The sequence below is a fragment of the Alligator mississippiensis genome, chromosome 1, assembly GCF_030867095.1.
Source record: "Alligator mississippiensis isolate rAllMis1 chromosome 1, rAllMis1, whole genome shotgun sequence".
Taxonomy (NCBI): domain Eukaryota; kingdom Metazoa; phylum Chordata; order Crocodylia; family Alligatoridae; genus Alligator; species Alligator mississippiensis.
The window spans coordinates 74020348-74042202 of record NC_081824.1 but is presented as its reverse complement, the minus strand read 5'-3'; the positions used below and the strand labels follow the sequence as shown (position 1 = coordinate 74042202).

Here is a 21855-nt window from a genome sequence, read left to right as displayed (position 1 = left end):
GCGCTGCCCAGCCAAGGCAGGGCACAGGATGGGATAGAGCCGCGAACAGCTCACCCAGGGGCGTGGGGGGAGCAGCTCCCACCTCTACACACACTCCTAGAATGCAGGGGGGGGGCATGTGCCCCCCAGATCTGTGAGCGGAGCAAGGGTGGGCTGTTACTGCAGGCTGGGGCCAGGGCTATGCCGGGCTCTTCCTGGCGGGGGGTTGGGCTGGGGCTGCAGCGAGTTTTGGGATGGTTGCAGCCCCTTCCTGTAGCCCTGCTCCCCGCAACCCCTGAGAAGACGCTCGCAGCTTCGTCCTGTGCTCCGCCCTGCCCTGGCTGGGCAGTGCCCACCGCTGCCTGAACCCCAGCCCCACTCCCACCCTCACCACGGGGACCTTGATCTGCCCCCACCACGCCCCTTCCCTCCCCCAACCCATTCCCTCACAACAGGCTTTTCAGCCACTTACCTGCTCTCCAAGCTGCTGGGCTATATATCAGTGATCAGATCAGTATCAGCCAATATTGCTCACTAAAAATCGGCCATCGGTATCAGCCCAGAAAATCTCTATCGGTGCACCCCTACTTCAGCAAAAAGTACCAGCTGACTGCTGGCTACAGGCTACTCTTTAAGGTTTCCTTTGCTCATTGTTTCCAGCTGTTTATGTTGGCAGCCTTATGTAAGAAGAATATTGCTGGATGACAATAGGAACATGAGGATGGAGTGGCTTATAATTTATTAAAGTATTCTAACAGCAGTTTTAGACTGCCGAAGTAACAACAAACAGTATTGGTAGTACAGGAGGCCTACTGATAATAGAAAGTAACCTGGTAACTTGAAGTCTGGATATCTAAACTCTTCAGAGGTTCCTGTTCAGAGGAAGTCCTGGAACATTACTTGATTTTTTGATAACTATGGTGAGTTCCTAGAAGAAACTACTGAGAATAAATCAGGGCTATGTAGGCACAATGTAGAATTCAGACTCATGCTGAATCTTATTTTATAAGTTAGGAAACTGGAGGGACTTCACAATACAGAGGATTGCTGGATCATTGATAATTACATATACATCCACTGAACAGAAACCAGTTCTACTTTTGTGGAAGCTGCTGAAAGCTTCATATGCTGAAGAAATGTATAGGTCCAAAAAAAGGGAGACAGAATTACAAAAGTTGTACTTAATACAGAAAACTTCCTAAAAATAAACACTAAATAGCTTGTGGATTCCCTATTTTTATCATGTACTTAGGGGGGGGGGGGGGGGTGCATCTACATGTGATGCTATGTTGCCACAGCAGTGTGCTAAGGTGGTGTAGTATCCATGGGCAAGAATCATGACACTGCAGCTATGTAGCTACAAATGTGCAATGTAGTGCCTAAAAATAACTGTGCGCAGCATGCACAGCGCAGTACAGGCTGTTACTGCGTCATCATTTAGTACTCCTTTTTAGAGTACTGTAGTAAGATGCGCCCACAATGTATTTAGTCTAAAAGTGTTTAACCCTTTTTTAAGAAGCTTTCTGTCTTATTAGTGCTTTTTCTCACAGGTTACCTAATAAACTTTAAATCTCCCTGTGTTGCTACACATTTGTTAAAGTGTTTCTTTTTGTTTAGCATAAATGGCTTATCCAGTACCATCTGAACTAGCATCTTCAGTAACAGAAAGGCTAACTCAGTAGCCTCATGTTCCTTCTATATAAATGTTTTCAGAAAGGAACATGCAACAAATATTGTGCCTCACTTAAAATTAATGTCAGACACTGTTCCTCAAAAGTTTATTTTAAATCCTAGCATGTCCGACTTAGATAACTTTTCAGAGTGTGCATTAATCAGTGGTGAGGAAGTATTTAGATTCAAGAAGAATCATTTCCAGATTGCCTCTCTGATACGATAGCAACATAGAGGTATTCCCAGAACTGTAAGAAATAGAGACTAACATTGTCCAACCTGACAGCTGTTTGACTGGCTAGAACAACATACTTTTAAGTTTGGGAACAGGGTAGCAATTTTCTTTTTAATGGATTACAAATGATATGCATTCTTTGACATGATACATGTACAGCCATATGCAGACCAGCACATGCAAGAGTCCCTTTGTCTATTAATTTTGTTTTTACTACTTAGAGGAAAAGAATGAAATCAAAACATGCATGGCAGGTAAGGAGATAAATTAAAGAAGTTTTCATTGACCTCAAATGTCCCTTTTATAGATGTGTCTAACATCTGAATACTCAGCTTAAGTATTTACTATTCGCACTCTACTATTCCTATCCTTCCCCCCTTATGGGAAGACCTACACATTCCTTTTTTAAGTTAGGTTATTACAATAACCAGCAGTCTTCCTTGCTTTGCAGGAAGGTTATTAAGATTGTAATCAAAGGATCCCAATTCCCTTGGGGCTCTAATTAAAAATCAGAGAGAAATACAAATAACAGTTGCCACAGAAGCAAACCCTTGGAGGCTCTGATGACTCTGACTGCCTGCATTAGATCTAAAGGGCAAGTTGGTAAACTCTAATGTGAAAACCTTATTTATCATTCTAAAATACAGTTAATTGAAAGTTCTTCAAATTCAGAAGAAGTCTAATTTATTTTACTAAACAAATGAATCCCAGCTACTGGAATGACTTGTTGGTCAGAAATTCCTCATCAATTTTGCTCTTACTCATGAATGAAAGCAATTTGTGATTAAAAAAAAGTATGGATGTTCCATCTGCAGCTTAATTTCTGATATGTACTTGAGACACCAGAATACTAGGTGCCTGCAGATACACAACTCCCACTGATTTCCGTAAGATTGGAGCATGTAGATATCAAAGGGGGCAATGACATTACACAGGATTTAAAAGTGTCAGATTTCAGTAAAATAAGACAGTACTGTACTAAGTTTAGCTTTCATTAAGATACAAGATATGCATCTTACACAAGGTACAAGATCATCTTTCTTAAATGGACAATAAGAAACAAAATTCACAGCCACAAAAATCCATTATGGTAAAAAGAAAAACAAAACACTTAGACCAGATGCATCAAATTCACCCTACTGCCCAGACCATATTTGAAACAGGCACTCCTTAGGGGCACATCTGGCCCATCGCACTTCTCATGAGTCAAGCAGTGGCAGCAACAGTGGGGAAAGTAGCGTCAAGGAGCTGCAAGCTTAAATGTAGTTGTCACTCACCTCCCCAATGCTAATGTATGTCCCAATAGGGCTCTGCTCCCCAGATTCTGGGGTGTCCCTGCTCACCCCAACCCTGAACTCCCAGCCCTTTTAAAATTTTACAGGCAAGATGTTTGACACCCCTGACTTCGATGAATGCTTCAGGTGCTCTGAATGTGTTTGATGTGTATGGATCTTTCCATGCAACAAGAACACCCATAAGTTAAAAGCAGATTATCATAAAGCTAGATAAATACATGAGTTTTACACAAAATATTTAAATTAAAATCTTCATCAGCATCTAAGTATCCACTTTCTTTGGCCTTATAAGAACCTATCAACAGATCATTAAAATCTTAGTCAATTTTTAAAAATGCTTGGACTATTCTTGCAATACTAGAAGAAAGCATACCTGGATTTGAAAGAAAAGAAGTCTCCTTTGTGGTATAGCCAACAATTCCAATTTTTTCTGAACCCACGTTTACTATTTTGTAAGGTAGAATATATCCAGTGATGCTGCTTGCTATTGTTTTTTTTGCCTTAATGTTGGCACTCAGGATGGGAAAATCCACACTTTTAAGTAATGGATTCAATAATCCATCCAACCCATTATCAAACTCGTGGTTCCCCAAGGCCTAAATGAAAAACAAAGGGGAAAATTACGTTAGATTCCATCTCAAAATTACTATTAATGCTCTCTCACAAGTAACATACTGGGCATGCTCTACCAAACTTTGTTTGACAGAACAACAAAATTTTGTTCTGGAGTGACAACATCCTGTCATATTCTGAACAATGTTCTGTTGTTTCTCACTAACACAAGCATGCTATATGCAATTCTTATCTTTTCTTCTGTTTCTTCCCTTATAACCCTTCTGCCCTTTCCTTCTGCTTTTTCTTTCTATTGATCTCATTACTTATGCTAGTGCCTGGAATCAAGCAAAACCACCAAGCCAGATGCTTTGATTGAGGTCATAAGTGTGTAGCAGAATGTGCAGATTCAAAAACGTGAATGCTCCTGCTGTGATAATTAAGACTAGAGATGACCCAGTAGGGAGCTAGGATGAATGTCAAAACTACTGAACATCTCTCTGCAGGTACAAAGCTTGATTGGTCAATGTGGAGAAGCTTGAAACTCCTCTAAACTGGGGTTGGTAAGACTAAAGTTAACATGCAACTGTGGGGATACTCGAACAACGCAAACATGCAAATGCAGAGGAAACTTCCAGACTAATGAATGCCAACTGGCCTGCCCACATACTGGAGAGTCATGCACCAATAAGGACCTTGCTAAGGCTACAGGATCAAGCAATGATCAAGATCAAGCAAATGTGCCCATTTTTTAACTCAAATTTGAACATGATGATGTCCTACTTTGGCATGTGTACTGTGGACAAAAATCAAATTCTAATATTGGCATAAAACAGGGTAGAAGCATCTGTATATTCTTAAAACCATACCAAGAATAAAGCATACTAATACACACCCTGGATGACTCTGGGTATGTCTACACTGCCTCAGACTGTGTTATTGAGCACTACTGTGACAAAACCCCCCCCATCACCTTATTCATTATCCATGCACACCAAATGCTGGAAAAACGCAATGTAGCTTCCACGAGCACTAATAAACATGTAAGACATGGAGTGCAACAGAACTGGTTGTACTCTGGGCAGGCACCAATAGTCCCTGCTTTACATGTTTTCATTCATTGGTGGGCCCAGAATAGAAGCAAGGGTGTTTTCATGACAATGCTCCCTAGAACGGCTGGAAGTGAAGTAGGCATGCACTTTGTCTTTGCATTGGAGGGAGCAGAGCTAGGAAAATCAGGCTGTCACCTTCTGTTCAAAGATAAGAATGCAAGCAACATGTTTATTTTGTATTTGGAAAGTACAGTGATTTCATTAATAAATGTCAGAGTAGTAATAGTAGAGTATGTTATCTTTAAATGTAAGATGTGCTTTAAAAGAGTGGAAAATTCATGTACAGACTGTGGTTCTTGATGTACTGTATTTTGGTAAACTTTATTTGCATTACAACATTATATAGCCAGGTATTACCAGAAAAAAAGCAATATGGTACATACCAGTATAAATAAAAATAATTTATTTGTATTTCATACCCCTACATTCTTAAAACCATACCAAGAATGAAGAGTATGATCTATGAAAGTCAATAACAGAATTACCCTGGAAGTCAGTGAGTTAGTGGTCCTCCTTCCCCCACCTTTTCTCTGGAAAGCTAGTATCAATGTTTCATCAGTCAGTACAGAATACTGTATATACTTGCTCTACTCAGGTGAAGAATTCTTGTGTATTTTGGGAAATGCTGTTCCAGTCTACCATAAACTTTTGGCAAGCTTTCAGTCCTGAGAGAGATCATACCAATCCTATGCAGAAAGGAACTATAGTTACTTCACATTCCCGCTGCTTTAGAATCTTACCTGTATTGCAGGTGCCTTTAATGAAGACTGAATTTTGCAAAATAAAATGCAAAAGAACTCTTACAAATCTAAGAAAATGCACTTTGGTTGCCAGGCATATACTATACCGATCTCTCTATCCCAGTGGTTTTCAACCTTTTTTCATTTACGGCCCCCTGAAAAATTTCAAATGGAGGTGCAGACCCCTTTGGAAATTTTGAAGGAAGTGTGAACCCCTTTGAATTGTAAGTGTGAGTATTCACATACTTTTGATTGATCATAGTCATCTTTTGCCCCTTAGGCATAGTCCATGGACCACAGTTTGATGGCAGCAGAAGAAAAAAACATATTTAATTTTTTTGCTTGTTATGGGGAAAAAAATCCTTCCAAATAAAGGTGTAGATCAGCATGGTAAAATTAGAATGCGCATTTCTATCACCATTCAAGATACTGTGACCTCTCAACACTTTGAGGTTTGCAGGCAGAGCTGGAAGGACTTGAAAGACAATCCTTTATTCAAATGAGGTGCAGATACGGGAGGATATGTAAGAATAGGGAAGGGCACAACAACAAAAATCCCCAGGCCATATTCCCTTGCTCTGGCTTTCCCAATCACCATGCAAGTTCCCAGCTTCACTGCATGCCCAATAACTTTCTTGTGCTGCTCCAAGTTCTCCCTAGGCTCTCCTGCCTGTACCCTAGAACAATCTCCTGGAGCTAAGGCTCCCTCCCTCCCCCTACTAAAGCCCCAGAGACACCCACCCAAAGATAAATGGGCTTCTTCCACATGCTTCCCCTGATTCGATCCTCGCTGGGTCTCCAAAATCCTCCAACCACTCTTTCCAAGTCCTCCTAGCATGGGTCTTCAGAGGCAGGAGGTGGGGGCAACAGTTCCCACTACATGCACTATTGGGGGCAGTTGTGTGGAATCAGGGATGGCAGGTCTGCAAGGGGTTTGGTGGGATCAGGGTTGGGGGTTGGTGGGACAGTTCTACACTTAGATTGATATAAGCAGAAGAATTAAGGGCCCCTAGATCATTGCATCTGATCTTTATTAGGAACGCCCTGCCCATGAAATCTGCTTAATTAGTCACTGGAATAACTCAGTTAGTAAGGCTCACAAATGGGCAAATTCAGTCTGTATGTACCCACAGTAATTTGGATACATACAAATTATTATTGGTACGTTTATTTCAAAGTCAGTATTTTTTGGTCCCCCAGCATTTCGAATTAACAAGCTTTTTCCTGATCCAAGGGACCAGAAAACAGCTTTAAATGACAAAGTAGATGTATTTCAAATTATCTGTATGGTAAAGCATATAAAAACCTATACTTTCAGCTGGGGATTGGGAATGGAGGCAGTGCCAACAGCTTTAAGGTATACAACACTTTGAACTATCCAATATCAAATTAACAAGGTTTTACCATATTGGTTGAATGTAATATGTACTTCGTTTTGATCACTGTATAAAAGGAGAATCAGAAAGTACAGGAAATTTGTATTGGCCTAGGGAAGCCTATGTGGTATCCTGCCAATACCTTGTCAGGGCATACATGCCTTAACATCTTATCTGTCAGATCACACGTGTGTTAGGGCCATGCCTTGTAGACAACGGACCGAACTGAACCTATGGTTGTTCTTTAAAATAAGATTTGTGTTGGGATCTCCAGGCTGCGACTTTCTGCCAGCACTGCAGTCCCTGAGACTTCAACACTGACAACATATCAATAACACCCAATGAGGATGGTGATGATGACAGGGGTAGGCACCAGGGGATGCAGGCATGGGAGGAGGGAGCAGGGAGTGCAGGCACCATGAGAGGGGGCAAGAGCCAGGAGGTGCAGGCATGGGGGGATCAGGCAGCACAGAAGACAATGGGTGGTGAAAGCAGGGGTAAGGGGCTAGGGCAGGCCACTTGCCCACCAATCACCTGCCCCTCTGCTGTTGTTTTGCCCTCTGTAGCAGTGGGAAGGTGCAAATTTAAGACAACACTCCAATATTTAGACTCTATACACAGAAAATTATAACAAATGTATAAATTTTCCATGTCTAAAATCTACTTATTGGGGGGGTCGTCTTAAATTCAGAGATGTCTTGGGTAAATACAGCACTTATTTTGTAAAGAACAACAAACCCATTCCCTCCTGTGATATAATCAGGATTTGAGTCAGCAATCCTGAGACAAAAGACTTGTTCATGAAGTTGCCTAAAAAAATGATAGTAAATCTCAGGATGTCATCCTCCCGTTGTACTCAGCCTTGGTGAAGCCACAGCTGGAGTACTGCATCCAATTGTGGGCTCTGCAATTCAAGAAGAATGTTGAGAAGCTTGAGATAGTCCAGAGGAGAGCCACACACATGATCAGAGGGCAAGAGAATAGGCCTTATGAAGAGAGGCTGAGAGCCATGGGACTCTTCAGCCTGGAAAAGCACAGGCTCAGGGGGTACCTGGTGGCTGTGTATAAGTATATAAGGGGTGTACATCAGGATCTGGGGGAAAATCTGTTCACCAGAGCGCCTCAAGGAAAAACAAGGACCAACAGTTATAAACACCTCCAAGACCGTTTTAGGCTAGACATAAGGAAAAATGTCTTTACTGTTCGAGCCCCCAAGACCTGGAATAGACTCCTTCCAGAAGTGGTGCAGGCACCTACTCTGGACTCACTCAAGAAGTGTTTGGATGCTTATCTTGCTGGGATCCTTTGACCCTAGTTGATTTCCCGCCTCTGGGGCAGGGGGCTGGACTTGATGATCTTCGAGGTCCCTTCCAGCCCTAATGTCTATGAAATCTATGAAAATCTATAAAATCATGCTACATGGCAATTTGGATCCAGGGAAGGGTACTGGAAGGAAGCAGTGTAAGAGCTTACTCACTGTGCTTCCTCCAACATCCTAGCAGGGAAGGGCTGTTTCTCATCTGAGTAATCTGTGTCAGTTCCTTTCTTCCAAAGTTGGTCTAATAATATGTCCACGTTTCAGGGATGATGGGAAAAATTATCATGATAGCAGACAGGTAAACACAAAGTTAGATAGCTGAGAAAGGTCCTCACTCTCAGATCTTGTAGCTGCTATACCAGAGAATATTTCAATAAATCTTAATTCATTTGAGTCTCTGTAAACACAATACCAGTCTTGGTATGGCAGTAATACCACTCAGTGTGCAAGGTCATGCCCTATGACAAAACTGAGTGGAAAAGTGACTTATTTCCTATTTCCTATTTATCAGGAAGAAGGCAGAGTAGTGTGGCACTGTCTGCCTGACTTCAGACTAGCACGGGGTGGGCAAAATGCGGCCTGCCAAGCCATTATATCCGGCCCGTGGGGCCCCTAAAAAATTGAGGAAGTTAATACTTATCTGCCCCTGGCTGCCTGTCGTGCGACCCTCGATGCCTTGGGAAAACTCAGTAAGCGTCCCTCCGCCCAAAATAATTGCCTGCCCCTGGACTAGCATGACTAACTACCTCTATATTTATCAGCAGGGATCCAGGTTTTCTGTTTCCCATGGAAAAACGGAGTAAATCATGGATTTTAACCTTTATCAGAGGCAAACACAGATTTCTCATTTCACCAGAGAAACCCACCAGTGGCATGCTGTTCCCAGTTGCCCTGCTTCCCTTCCCCCGCCCGGTGACCTGGCGCAGCAGGGAGTGGAGGAGCTGCGCAGAAAACCTCACCGCCACTCTCCCTCTGCTGCCCTGGCGATGCGCCTACTGTGTGTGGGGCTGCAGTGAGGGCAGCAGCACGGGGTTGCACCCCTCAAAGCAGCAGCAGGTGCTGGAGGCACTGCAGGCGCATCACCAGGGCAGCTGGGGGTGGGGCTCGCAATGGTAAGGAATCCCTGCGTGGCCCCGCTGTCCCTAGCTGCACGGGGTTGTGCCTGCTGGTCTGGGGAGGGCCTGGGGGAGGAAAGCAGGGCGGGAGCTCAAGCCTGCAACCTGCTCCTGCCCCTGGTACAGATCTGGAGTGCACGGGTCCCCCCTGCCGCCCCAGAATGCACGCAGTGGCAGGGAGCCACCCTGCCCAAGCCTGCAGCAGGGGGGAGCAGGGGCAGGGGGCTGCAGACCCGGGTCTGTAGCCCTGACAGCTGGGGGTCCCCTCCAGCAGGACTGGGGGAACAGGGGCTGCGGGTGGGGATTAAGGGGCACCAGCAAGGCTGTGGGGGCTGTTGGTGGGGAGTGAGAGGCACCAGCAGGGCCGGGAGAGAGTGTGTGTGTGTGGGGGGGGGGGGGGGCTTTAATTTTAATCACAGATTTGGGGCTTTTTAGGAGAGAATTTGGTATTTTTATCAGGGAAAACCAGGATCCCTGTTAATCAGGAAGGAAAAAGAGCAATAGACAGAACAGAGATAACAAGAGGGGTTGTCTACATAACTACCAGGAATAAAAGTTTCTTTTATATCACTTAAATCACTAGACTGTTTCTCCATTCCCAATTACTCTTCAAGGGTAGTTATCTTTACATATAAAGAGGAACCTCTCCTCTTCTTCCACCCTGAGCCCAACCTTTCTGGGAGCTACAACAGCTCCCTGTCTCAGAACAAGTCTGATTAAGTGAGCTTAAGTTCATGAAGGGGCGCGTCTACACATGTCACTATGGTGCCATTGTTACTGTGCCATGATTTAGTACTTTCTTTGGAAGTACTAAATCGTGGCACAGTAACAACCCCTACTACGCCATACATGCGGCACACAGTTATTTTGAGCAGCTACATCACCATAGTGACATGCTACAATGGGGGAGCGCATCGCTAGTGACACAGCTGCTGGTCATGGGTAGACACCTGCAGATGCTACGTCACTGTAGCATACTGCTGTTGAAGAAAGCTGCCGAGAGGCCACTCAGGGACTTAAAGTAATTTTGCTTCTTGTTCCCAGAGAAAAGTTAACCCTGTTAGTCTGAAGTGATGTAGAAGGCAGGGTAGGATTTGCACCTTATAGACTAACCAAAGTATATAAATAGATGGACAGACAGACTAACCTAAGGAATTATATATCTCTATCTATATCTCTATCTATATATAGCTATACCTATACACAGCTACTATGTGATATCTACATATGTCTATATACAGCTACTTTGGTTAGGGCTGGAAAGTGAAAATCTACCTTGCCTCCTACATCACTTCAGACTAACACAGGTAACTACATTTCTCTGGGAATAAGGAGAACTACTCTGAGGCCTTGAGTGGTTTCTCAGTGGCTTTCTCCAACACTCAGCAGGCACCATCCCTTTTTTACCTTTTCACCACGCTGGAAGCACAGGCTGGTTTCCCCAGAACAGGCCACAGGTTTGCATAATTTAAAGCAATTCCAGAACAAACAGCCTGGGCTAGTTGTACTGCTGTCATTGCCAAGAGTTTCAGGGAGGGAATCAGATCTTAGGCCAGTCCCTCCCCTGTGGTAAAATGTTGCAATTTGCAAAGTACACTGCAGTTCAGCCAGGACCTGGGGTAGGGATCCCTGCTACCTCTTCAGGTCCAACAGGGCTTGGAATCTGTCATGGCAGAGCATGCAGCGTGGAACGGGGCATAACACTCCTCAGATCCCAATCATGCCATTGATACTTTAACATCGGCCAAGGATGAAAAATGTCTTCAAAACAAGACCTCTGAGAACAAAGCGTGCAGAGCCAAGGAGCACCACACACCCACAGTTCCACACACATTTCCTTGCCTAACCTTGACCTTTCTGGGAAATAAGTGAAGCCTGCCTAAACTCTTTCCAACTGGGAGGGGCAGCTTGCAGACCTCTTTCTTTCTCTCTTGAGTCTTCCCTAAAGTCTTCCCCCAGTTCCTCCTCTCCCTTTCTATCTTTGTATTCAAATCACTATCTCCATTTTAAACACTGGTTTTTAAAGGATGTCTTGCACATCCTTTCACAGCATCTGTTGAAGTAAGCTCCAGCTCTCAGAAAGTTTGTGCTATATATCTCTCTCTCATTTAGTTAGCCTATAAGGTGCAAATTTACCCTGCCTCCTGCTTAATTTCAGGCTGACAGGGCTAACTATGTGTCTCTTCCCTGAATGTCAACAATTTTCTTCACTGACACCCGGTGGGCAACTTCCCTCTGTTCACCCCAAGCCACCTCTCCCTCACTGATGTTAGATCAGCCCTACAGGTTTTTTTATCTATCTTTTCCCAGTCTCTGAAAATCAGCCCAGTCTGCAGGCATTCCAGGCACTGGGCAATTGTGTTCAAGATGCTCTTATCTAAGCCATTGTTCTATCTTTCCTTTACGTGCAAAGGATCCAACTAAAACAACCTCTTTCAAGGCCGCCTATGATTTAACCCTATGCATTCAGCAGGGCAAACCTGGGAATGAAGGAGTGCAGCCTGATACATGATAGTCACAATGCAGGACCAAACCTTATGCATCAGTGGGTGTGTGTACACATGCATGAATGCATCACTATGGCACAGTTAAGTTTAGTACCTTTCTAACATGAGGTACTCACTAAACGTGCAGTGGCCAAAGCTACCGTGCAGCAGCAAAGGCACACGGTCTTTTCCTGATGCTTAATGCACAGCAAACTAATTCTACTGTGCATTAGCACGGCTTTTGCCGTGATGCACGAATGTGCAGTAGAATTAGACTTCTGTGCAGTAAGTGTCTCGTGTAGGTGCACCCAGTTAGTCTAAAAACAAACTAGGTAACAAAACTAATAACAAGAGAAAGTTTGTTTCCACACAGCATGAATCAGAACTTCCTTGACCTTCAATACTGCAGGTGGCAAGTTGGAGAGGCCCAGTGGAAAAAACCCTGGTTGTACCCAGTTCCCTCTCCCTTTCAGCATCCACTCCCTGCTCTTGTGTGACAAAGGAGACTGGGCAAGATGACCTGTGATCTGGCTCAGTAAATGCCAGCTCTTATGATGATGCACCACACCATCTGCAACTTCCTTTTCAAAATCCTAGATCCACCCAGGCTCTCTACAGATCTGATTCAGTGCAAATTGACCTTGCCTGACTTCAGTCTGACAGGGAAGTCATGCAGCATGTAATGAAAGTTTGAGATTCACTTCCACCTGCTGTGAAAGCTGACAGTGTAGACGGATTCAAAAAGGGTCTGGACAAATTCTTGGAGAAAACGCACATCAATGGCTGTTGAACATGGGAATGAGGGCTACAGTCTCTGAGTGGGAACTTCCTAAACCTTAAATGCTGGAGGCTTCAAGTGGGTGAGGAACAGGAAAAAAACCCTGGTCATAGCCTTTTCACTCTCCCTTCCAGCATCCACTCTTTGCCAATGTGTGACAGGCATTTTAACATGCCATTCCAGAACAGAGGCCCAAAGCCCACAAAGTAGACCTATAAGCCCCACTTGATGAGGGGGGCCACAGACATATTTGTGACACAGGCATCTTTGATGGGCATTGCAACCATGCACCATCAAGTAAAGCTAAAAGACCTCCTTAATCTGGGGGGGCACTAAGTACACATCAAGTGATTACAGGGAGCAACTAAAGAAAAAAAACAGGGACGTGAGGGGTAAAGTTTCGAAACAAGTGCACCAAGGGCTGGGGGGGACACTCTGCGTGACTCAGGCCTATTTAACACATATCGGTAGGACGGGCCTTCCACCCACAGAGCAACAGTTATCCCCCGCTGCTAACAAAAGCAGTTGTTGGGTATGTGCCAACTCAATTTGTGGAACAAATGAGAAAAACAGGGAAAGAAGTGAGAGTCAAAGGTTCAGAATGACTACACCGAGGGGGGACATTGAGCAGAGCACACCAGCCGCTGAACGAGTCCAAAGAGCCAGTGGACACTGCCCAGTGAAACTGCACAGAGACAGGAACAGATGAGGACAAGGAAAGCTGCCCCGCGGTCCCCGAGGTTCTCCTGGCCGCAGTCTCCTTCCTGCTGAGATACGTGGCAAGCTTGGCTGAGGCCAGGAGCATCACCGTGACAAACCTATTTGTTGCTTAGGGACCCTGGGCCAGAGCCCACAAGGAAATGCTATAGGCCTCCCTTAGAAATGGAAGCCACTAGATAGGCAACAACTGAATGCTTGAGACAACTAAAGACATAGCAGGGATGGGAGTTATGGTCAAAGGTTTAAAACTAGCATGCCAGTAGCACAGCACACCCGACAGCCCCCGCACGAGTCCAAGGAGCCAGTGGACACTGCCCAGCAAAACTCCCCAGAGACAGGAATGGACGAGGGACAGGAAAGAGGCCCCACAGTCCCTAGGGGTCCTCCTGGCTACAGCCTCCTTCAGGGTGGGACGGATGGCGAGCTTGGCGAGGGCCAGGAGGATCCACATGCCACAGAAGACTGGGCAAGACAGAGCTGGGTCTGACCCAGCAAAGGGCACTTCTGCTCCAGCCAGTGGCTCCATCTGCAGCCCAACACGGGCTCTGACCTGCCTCAAACAGGCTAGGGACAGCGCTTTCCGCTCAGCCGTTCCCTCCTGGCCACCTGCATGGCCCGGCGGGCACAGTGGCCACTGTGTGAGGCCTTCAAGTGGGGCAACAGGTTGTGGTTTTTTTTTAAAGGAAAATTGTGCATGTCCCAAGTCAAATCAATTCCAAATCCGTGAGTCATTCAAGAACCATGTGTGGCCCTACTACCTGCAAACATCCTCCACCCAGATGCTTCCAAATCCTCTGGCAGACATCCTAGGTGCAGGCCCAGGCCGGGAGGCTTGGTGTTCGGGTGCCCCCAGGGAATTTCGCCTGCCCTCAGCCATACGCAGCAAGCTAGGAAGAAATCTCCCGTTTCCAGAAAGCTGGTGTAAAGCCAAGATCTTCCAAGGAGAAGTGAATGCGGGAGGCTACCTATGCCTTACCGGGGTCCGGGTACTACCCCCTGCCAAGACAGAGGTCTTCCCCTGCAGCTAGGAAAGCCACTTTAGTGGTCCTGGTGTTTCCCCTGCTGGGCAAGCGGGACAACAGCCGCGTGGGACACCTACCTACCGGCCCCAGAGCCGAGCTAAAACCAGACGGCCCGTCCAGCAGCGGAGCGCCCGCCCCCGGGGGCTAGAAGGGCCCCGCGCTCGTACCGCCGGGGCAGGAGGGGCGCCCCGCTCTGCGCCGCGGAGCCGCGCAGCCCGCCCGCCCCCGGCCCCGGCCCCGGCCCCGTACCATGGCGTCGTAGCCCAGGCGGTTCATGAAGAAGGCCACCTCGCGGCCCCGGTAGTAGCTGAACCAGACGGTGCCCTGGTACTGGTCGCCCGCGTCCAGCAGCAGCACGTGGCGGTGGCGGGCGCGGAGTTGGCGCACGGCCGTGAGGCACCGCGCCGCGCCACCGTAGCAGCCCCCCGCGCCCGGGCTGCACCTGCCCGCCTCGCGGCCCGCCGGCTCCACGCGGCCGTGCACGTCGTTGGTGTGCAGCAGCGCCAGCCGCACCGCGCCGCCCGCCGCCCGCGCCACGCACAGCGCCACGCACAGCGCCAGCGCGCCCGGCCCCATGGCTGCGCCGCCCGTCCTGCCTGCCGCGAGGAGCCGGGCCACGGCGCGCATCCCCGCGCTTCCGCGGAGAGGAGAGGCGAGGAGCGGCCCTGCGGGCGGGGGCGGGGGCCTGGACGACGGGTCGTGTTCCGGAGAACTGCCCGCCGCTGACTCGGACCCAGGCTCCCGTGTCGCCCAGGGGTGCAGCGGGAGCGGGAGCTGGGCACGAGCAGGGCCCGCCCCCCAAGCCTGTTCCCTTCTCCCTCGCAGGCTCCAGCACTGAAGGGCTGGGGCGTCCCAAGCCCCGCACCCCCTACTGATGCCCCTTGTCTCCAACAATTAGCCCGAACTTTTTTTTTTTTTTTTTAATTTGACTTTTAAGAAACATTTGGACGCTTGTCCTGCAGCGATCCTTTGCCCCTAGCTGACTTCCTGCCCCTGGAGCAGAGGGCTGGACCTGATGATCTTGCCAGGTCCCTCCCAGCCCTGATGTCTATAAAACCTACGTCTAAACTGCCAGCTTCCACCCAACCGGGTGGCAATGAGTTGTACGCTTTCATTGCACGCTGTGTGGGAAAAGACCTTCCTTGTCAGGCTGGGTCGATTTGCACCGAGTCAGATCTAGAGAGAGCCCGAGGGGACCTGAGATTTGGAAAAGGGGGTTGCAGACAGTGTGGTTCATGATCGTAAGGATTGCCACTTGCTGAGTCAGACCACAGGTCCCTCTTGCCCAATCTCTTGTGTCACCTCAGAACAGAGAGCGGTTACCGAAAGCGAGAGCGACCTGGGTTTTTTCCCCACTCTTCCTCTTTCCCTTGCAGCCTTGAGTATTTAAGGTCTAAGAAGTTCTGGTTCTGCAGCTGTACCCTTAACTCCCATGCTCAGCAGCTCCTGATGCCCCTTTCCTCCAAGAATTCGTCCAGTCCCTTTCTAAATCTGGCTAAACTGGCCATGTCTACACAAGACAATACTGTGCAGTAGTGCTGGGGGGCACTAACCATGACATGACAATACTGTGCAGTAGTGTCAAAACAACAACCGGTTACTGCATGGTCATTTAGTCCTTGATTATACATGTACTGAATGACTGCACGGTAAAAACTACGCAGTCCGCCACTTCTGTAGACACAGGCACTTGCACAACATCTGGTGGCAAGGACTTCCATGCTTTCATTACACGCTGTGTGGAAAAGACCTTCCCTATCAGGTAGTAAAGCAGGGTCAATTTGCACTGAATCAGGTCTGCAGAGAGCCCAGTGGATCTTGGATTTGGAAAAGCAGGGTGCAGGTCACTAGGGACCCTGGTTTTCTCTGATTTAAAAACATCCCCAATTTCTGGTTTAAAAAAAAAGTAACTTCAAATCCACATTTTTCCACAATTAAAATAAAACACAGCACTGTGTGTAGGTCCATATATAGTGGTGTTTCATTTTAATCATGGGAAAATGTAGATTTGTGGTTACTTTTTTTTAACTGAAAATTGGGGATTTTTTTTTAATTGGAGAAAACCAGGATCCCTGATCATTGCATCTAGCACAACGCACATTTTTCTGCAGTTAAAAAGAAACTAGAAGCTTCACTAATAAGTAGGGGTGTGAAGCTATCATATTCAATTCAAGATTGAAGGGGAAAAATGATTGGAACATGCAGTCAGAATCATAGAAAGTGAGGGTTGGAACTTAAGGGACCTCAGGAACAGGACCCCTGCTTAAAGCAGGATCATATTTCTAAGCCAACGCTTAGAAACGCTGTCCCGCTTTGTCTAGCCAGGTCTTAAAAGCCTCCAAGGATACAGATTCCACCACCTCTGGGTAACCTGTTCCACTGCTTTACTACCCTCCTTGTGCACAAATTTTTTCCTAAACTTCTCTTGCTGCAACTTGAGACTTTTTGCACCTTGTTCTTAAGTTCATCATGGGGGCACAGAAGGGAATTGGTGAGGATTTATTCACCAAGGCGCCCCCGGGGGTTACAAGAAACAATGGCCACAAGCTAGCAGAGAGCAGATTTAGATTGGACATTAGGAAGAACTTCTTCACAGTTCGAGTGGCCAAGGTCTGGAACGGGCTCCCAAGGGAGGTGGTGCTCTCCCCTACCCTGGGGGTCTTCAAGAGGAGGTTGGATGAGTATCTAGCTGGGGTCATCTAGACCCAGCACTCTTTCCTGCTTATGCAGGGGGTCGGACTCGATGATCTATTGAGGTCCCTTCCGACCCTAACATCTATGAATCTATGAATGAATCTATTGAGGTCCCTTCCGACCCTAACATCTATGAATCTATGAATCTGCCACCACTGGGAACAATCTAGCTTAGGGGTGGGCAAAGAGGAGGAAGAGGGGAAGCACTGGGAAGAGAAACGAGGAGAGAAACAAAACAGCCTACCCACTGTAGGTGGCTTGGCTAGCAGAACGCCCGAGGAAGAACCCACTGACTGACTGCAGTAGCTAGTTTCATCATCTGTCTTCTCATGTCACATGTATTTGTAGAAAGCTGCCAGTCCAGAAGTAAGTTTCAGCTGTGTCCTTGCTTCGGCAAACTTGGGAGCTCGTTAAACTTTTGAGCAAGTGCATACGTGTTCAAAGGATCATAAGAAAGTAGGGTCCTCATGAAGTCATCTTGTAGGATCGTCCTTGACTCAACCAATCCAGCCAAGTACCTGTCCAACCTGCTCTTGAAAACTTCCAAGGATGGAGATTCCACGGTTTCTCTAGGCAGCCTGTTCCAGTGCTTGGCCACCCTCATGGTCAGAAAATCCTTCCTAATCTCCAACCTAAATTTCCCCTGCTGCAGTTTGACCCCCTTACTCCTAGTCCTGTCCCGTATAGCCATGGAGAAGATCCCATCTTCATTTCTTCTCAGGATTGGAACCTATAAACATACTTCCCTCCCTTACCAGAATAGAGCCACTTCTGAGCTAGGGAATATGCTCACAGCCTGCTGAATCTGACACAGAGCTGATGGAAGCTCCATTTTCAGTATCTCGCCTCTAAATCTTCTAGAGCAGCAGTTCCCAAACTCTGACCGATTGTGCGCCACCAATTTAAAATGATACAACCTTAAGTACCACCAGCAAATTTTTGTCATATAAAAGTAATTATAATAAACCTGTTAACGCGTGCCACTGACAGATTGTCTGCATACTACTGGTGGTACCCATACTACAGATTGGGAACCGCTGTTCTAGATGGTCACATATTAAAAGAGAAAAAGCATATACAAGCAAGTGTTTTAAAATATATCATCCTATCTTGCCCCTAGCAACATGACATGAGTATATACAGGTTTTCCTCACCAACCACGGGGGTTAGGTTCCTGATAGTTCCCGCGGTTGGCAAAACAGTGGTTGGCAAAACCGGCAGGACTGGGGGAGCAGGGGTTGTGGGTGGGGGTGAGGGGTACCAGCAAGGCTGGAGTGGGGAGTGGAGTGAGAGACCTGAGTAGGGCCAGGGGGGCAGTGGAGGGTATTTTCAGACTGTACCCCCACCCCTTCTCTGAAGTATGGATACTTAAAACTGTGGTTGACAAAACCGTGGTTGGTGAGGGAAATCTGTATGTACTAAACTATGAGCAAGGCTGATTTGGGAAGATAAATTTTAATAGTTATACTAAGCGAGGCTGTGTTTTTTGTTCTTTTACATTCCTTTTTTAATTTTTTTTGTGGGCTTTTCAGCAGAGCATGGGGAAGAGGAAAGAAGTTTCTTACAGAGTTCTTGGGTTTGCAGGGGAGAAGGGGAGAGCAAGGAGGGTGTTGTTTGGGGAATCCTGCCTGTGGGTTGTGTGTTTATTGTACGCTGCTTGGAGTCTTTTGAATAGGGCTGAATATAAAAGTTAATAATAAATTAACAAGCCTACTTATAGAATTACCTCCATTCTTTAAATAAAAGTTCCAATAAAATAGAATACAAATACAAGAAATACAATAAAATCATGAAAGTTCCAATAAAAGCTCTGGCTCTCAAAATCTTATGCATCTCTGATTTAGTTATTGCATAAAGTGCATCTCTAGCCTGCTTTCTGCCTCACTTAAAATGAACACAGCTACCTCTCTCTAAAATTGAAACGTCTCTTGATGTTAAATATAGTTTTCTCATCAGAACCATCATCTGTTTAACTATAGCTTTCATGTTCATATTCTGAAAGCAGTGTATCACATCGATAATACAGCCTTCAACAACACAGCCTTCTCTTTTTGTGGTCGGCTGCTAGTATTATAATAGAAGTCTTGAGTGTATATAGTGAGGTAGGAAAAAACCCACAAACAGTCTAGAAGATAGACAGCATAACAAAAAGTTATGTAAAGTTATAGTAAAGCCTCCTTGCAGTCAGTGAACATAGTTCTGCATGATTCAAAATTGACCAGCTTAAAAAGTGGCTTGAAAATAAACAAGGCTCTTGAATAAATATTTTAAACTTCCATGTTGCTCAGCATATCTTGGCACAGTCTGATATGGCAAGTCATTTCTTTTGCTAGGTTTGTTCCAGTCCTGAAAGCAGATTTTTTTTACAGTGAAACAAGTGATAGTTTATCCGAGCATTGTGCAAGGCAGTGTTAATTACCTCCTTTTTTCATACTGAGATTATCTCATGCCCTGGTTTCCTTGGAAGTTTGAAGCTGCTGAGAGAGAATCTGAACTCAGTTGAACTAGGTTTTTTTTCCCCCCCAGCTCACTAGATAGCAAATGAACCTTAATTTTTTTCATATGTTTCCACATGTTTATATCTGCTGCTTGGGTTTTGAACATCAACTGTCATATGTATTCAAGCTGGAATTTGTAGGAGTGAAGTAGTGGGCAATTACCAAAACAACGTGAGAAACCAATTAGTGATTTCACCTATACCTCATCTGTTTCTTTTTATAAAGAAAATGTTAAGACTTTCTCTCCTAAATTTCTAAAAGGTTGCCAGAAAAAGATATTGTAGGATAGACAATAACTTTTTCTGGCAACCTTTTAGAAATTTAGGAGAGAAGTCTTAACATTTTCTTTATAAAAAGAAACAGATGAGGTATAGGTGAAATCACTAATTGGTTTCTCACGTTGTTTTGGTAATTGCCCACTGCTTCACTCACAAAAAAAGATATTGTCTATCCTAAACTGCTACAGTGTTCTTTGAGATTATAAATTTCTCTCAAAGGCCTTAGGCAGACAAGGTTCCTTGGGTGAATTTGATATCTTTTATTAGACCAACCCAAATGGCTGAAGAATAGTTATTAAGCAAGCTTTCGGGTTCAAAAACCCTTCGTCAGGCTAAGGAAGCTTCAGCAGTTGGTGTGTGCTCTTCCTGGATGGAATGAAAAGTAAAGAAGCCAGGGACTGGGCTGGGCTGGGCTGGGCTGGGCTGGGGAGTCCGTTGCCAGGCAGATTATAATGTAACAAAAATCCAACGTCTATGTTTAGTCCATGATCTCTAGTATCCAGCAGGTTGATGAAATGGAGCTCATAGGCTCGTCTCTGGGAAGTGTTGTGTAGGTTTCCCTTGAGGATCAGGACTGAGAGATTAGAGAGAGAGTGGCCCTCCTGTGAGAAATGTGCCCCCACCGGTAATTGAGGGTTTCTGTCTTTGATGGATTTCCAGTCTCAAAGACCTTGTATTTAAGGTATCCATATATATCTTAATCCCTAAATTATTACTGTCACATTTGTATCTATTCATAGAGGCAATGTACTTACTTAATGAGGAAGGATCCTGGTTTTCTCTGATAAAAAAAAAAATCCCCAGTTTTCGGATTTAAAAAAGCAATCCAAAATCCACATTTTTCTGTGGAGAAAACACCACTATAGATAGATAGATAGATAGATAGATAGATAGATAGATTAGTGTTGGTTTATTTTAATCATGGAAAAATAAAAGTAACCCCAAATCCATAACCTGAAAATTGGGGATTGTTTTTTTAATCAGAGAAAACCAGGATCCCCGATAATGATATTTGTTTTAGTATGCGAAAGAGTTTTGTAATCCTCAAAAATACTATTAAGTCATTCACTCATGACCATTTCATTGTCTGGCCTCACCTCTCTCCTTGATCTTGTTTTCCATAATGCTGTTTCCAGAGGCTAATTAAGGTGTACTTGGGGCCCTGGGCAAGCACAACATTGGAGCCCACCCCCCCGCCCCATGGGAGCTGGGCTGCAGGGGGGGAGAGGGGCCCCTTCCCCTCCTAGTGCTGGTGGGGGAGGCTGGGTGGATCCCACTGGGCTGGGGGGCACATGCCTGCCTCTTCTCCCTGCTCCCCACCCCACTACGGCTGAATATAGACACACACAGGCGTGCACAGACACAGGCATGTGCACTCTACTCTCTATACATGGACAGACATACACACATGGACAGACAGGCACACACAGATAAACCCACACACACAGACACACACTTTCCCCTCACAGGACCTTCCCCCTGCCCCACTCTTGATCACATGGAGGCAGCCCTCTGCACCCCGTCCTCCTGCCCTCTGTGAGCCACCTGTGGCTCAGTCTCGTTTCCCACCCGGCCCCATTGCGCTTTCCTGCAGAGAGCTGCTGCCCAGCTGTCCCATGCAGCTATGCAGATGCAGAGGGCTGGGCTGGGCTGGGTCGGGCCAGGAGTGCCGCGCTATGTCTCTGAAGGTGACGGCACTGGGAGTGGTGGCTGTGGGGTGGCCAACATGAATTTTGGGGGGCTATAGCCCCCAAGGCCGTCCCAGTGCCGCTTCCCACAAAGATGCTAGATAACATCATGGAGGACTACAAGGCCCTGGGACACCAACTGAAGAAGACGGGAGCCTAGGTGGGATTTTCCTCCATTCTCCCGGTAAGTGGACGGGGTAGGTGTCATGAGGCCTGCATTGTCGTGGTTAACCGGCAGCTTCGGAGCGGGTGCCACGAGGCAGGCTTTGGGTGTTTTGATAACGACCCATGTTTTTGT

General features: G+C 46.2%; 2 protein-coding genes across 5 annotated transcripts in view; one reads left to right on the top strand and one right to left on the bottom strand.

Moving 5' to 3' along the window:
- The window catches only part of SNX14 (sorting nexin 14), a 119398-nt gene extending 114813 nt beyond the window's left edge, over window positions 1–4585 (top strand). Inside the window, exon 29 of the mRNA XM_059731706.1 lies at window positions 4239–4585. Within this exon, the coding sequence (XP_059587689.1) occupies window positions 4239–4274 (36 nt within the window). The 3' untranslated portion in view covers window positions 4275–4585. The remainder of the gene's footprint in view (window positions 1–4238) is intronic.
- The window catches only part of NT5E (5'-nucleotidase ecto), a 77321-nt gene extending 62018 nt beyond the window's left edge, over window positions 1–15303 (bottom strand). For 2 of the 4 annotated variants that reach the window (XM_059731797.1, XM_059731804.1), the window contains exons 1-2: window positions 14649–15298; window positions 3554–3776 (exon numbers count right to left, since the gene is read on the bottom strand). In XM_059731797.1, the coding sequence (XP_059587780.1) occupies window positions 3554–3776; window positions 14649–15026 (601 nt within the window). In that variant the 5' untranslated portion in view covers window positions 15027–15298. Of the gene's footprint in view, window positions 1–3553; window positions 3777–14648 lie in introns of all 4 variants that reach the window. The other 2 variants (XM_059731809.1, XM_019496802.2) reach the window with 2 other exon arrangements.
- Window positions 15304–21855: the final 6552 nt, after the last annotated feature.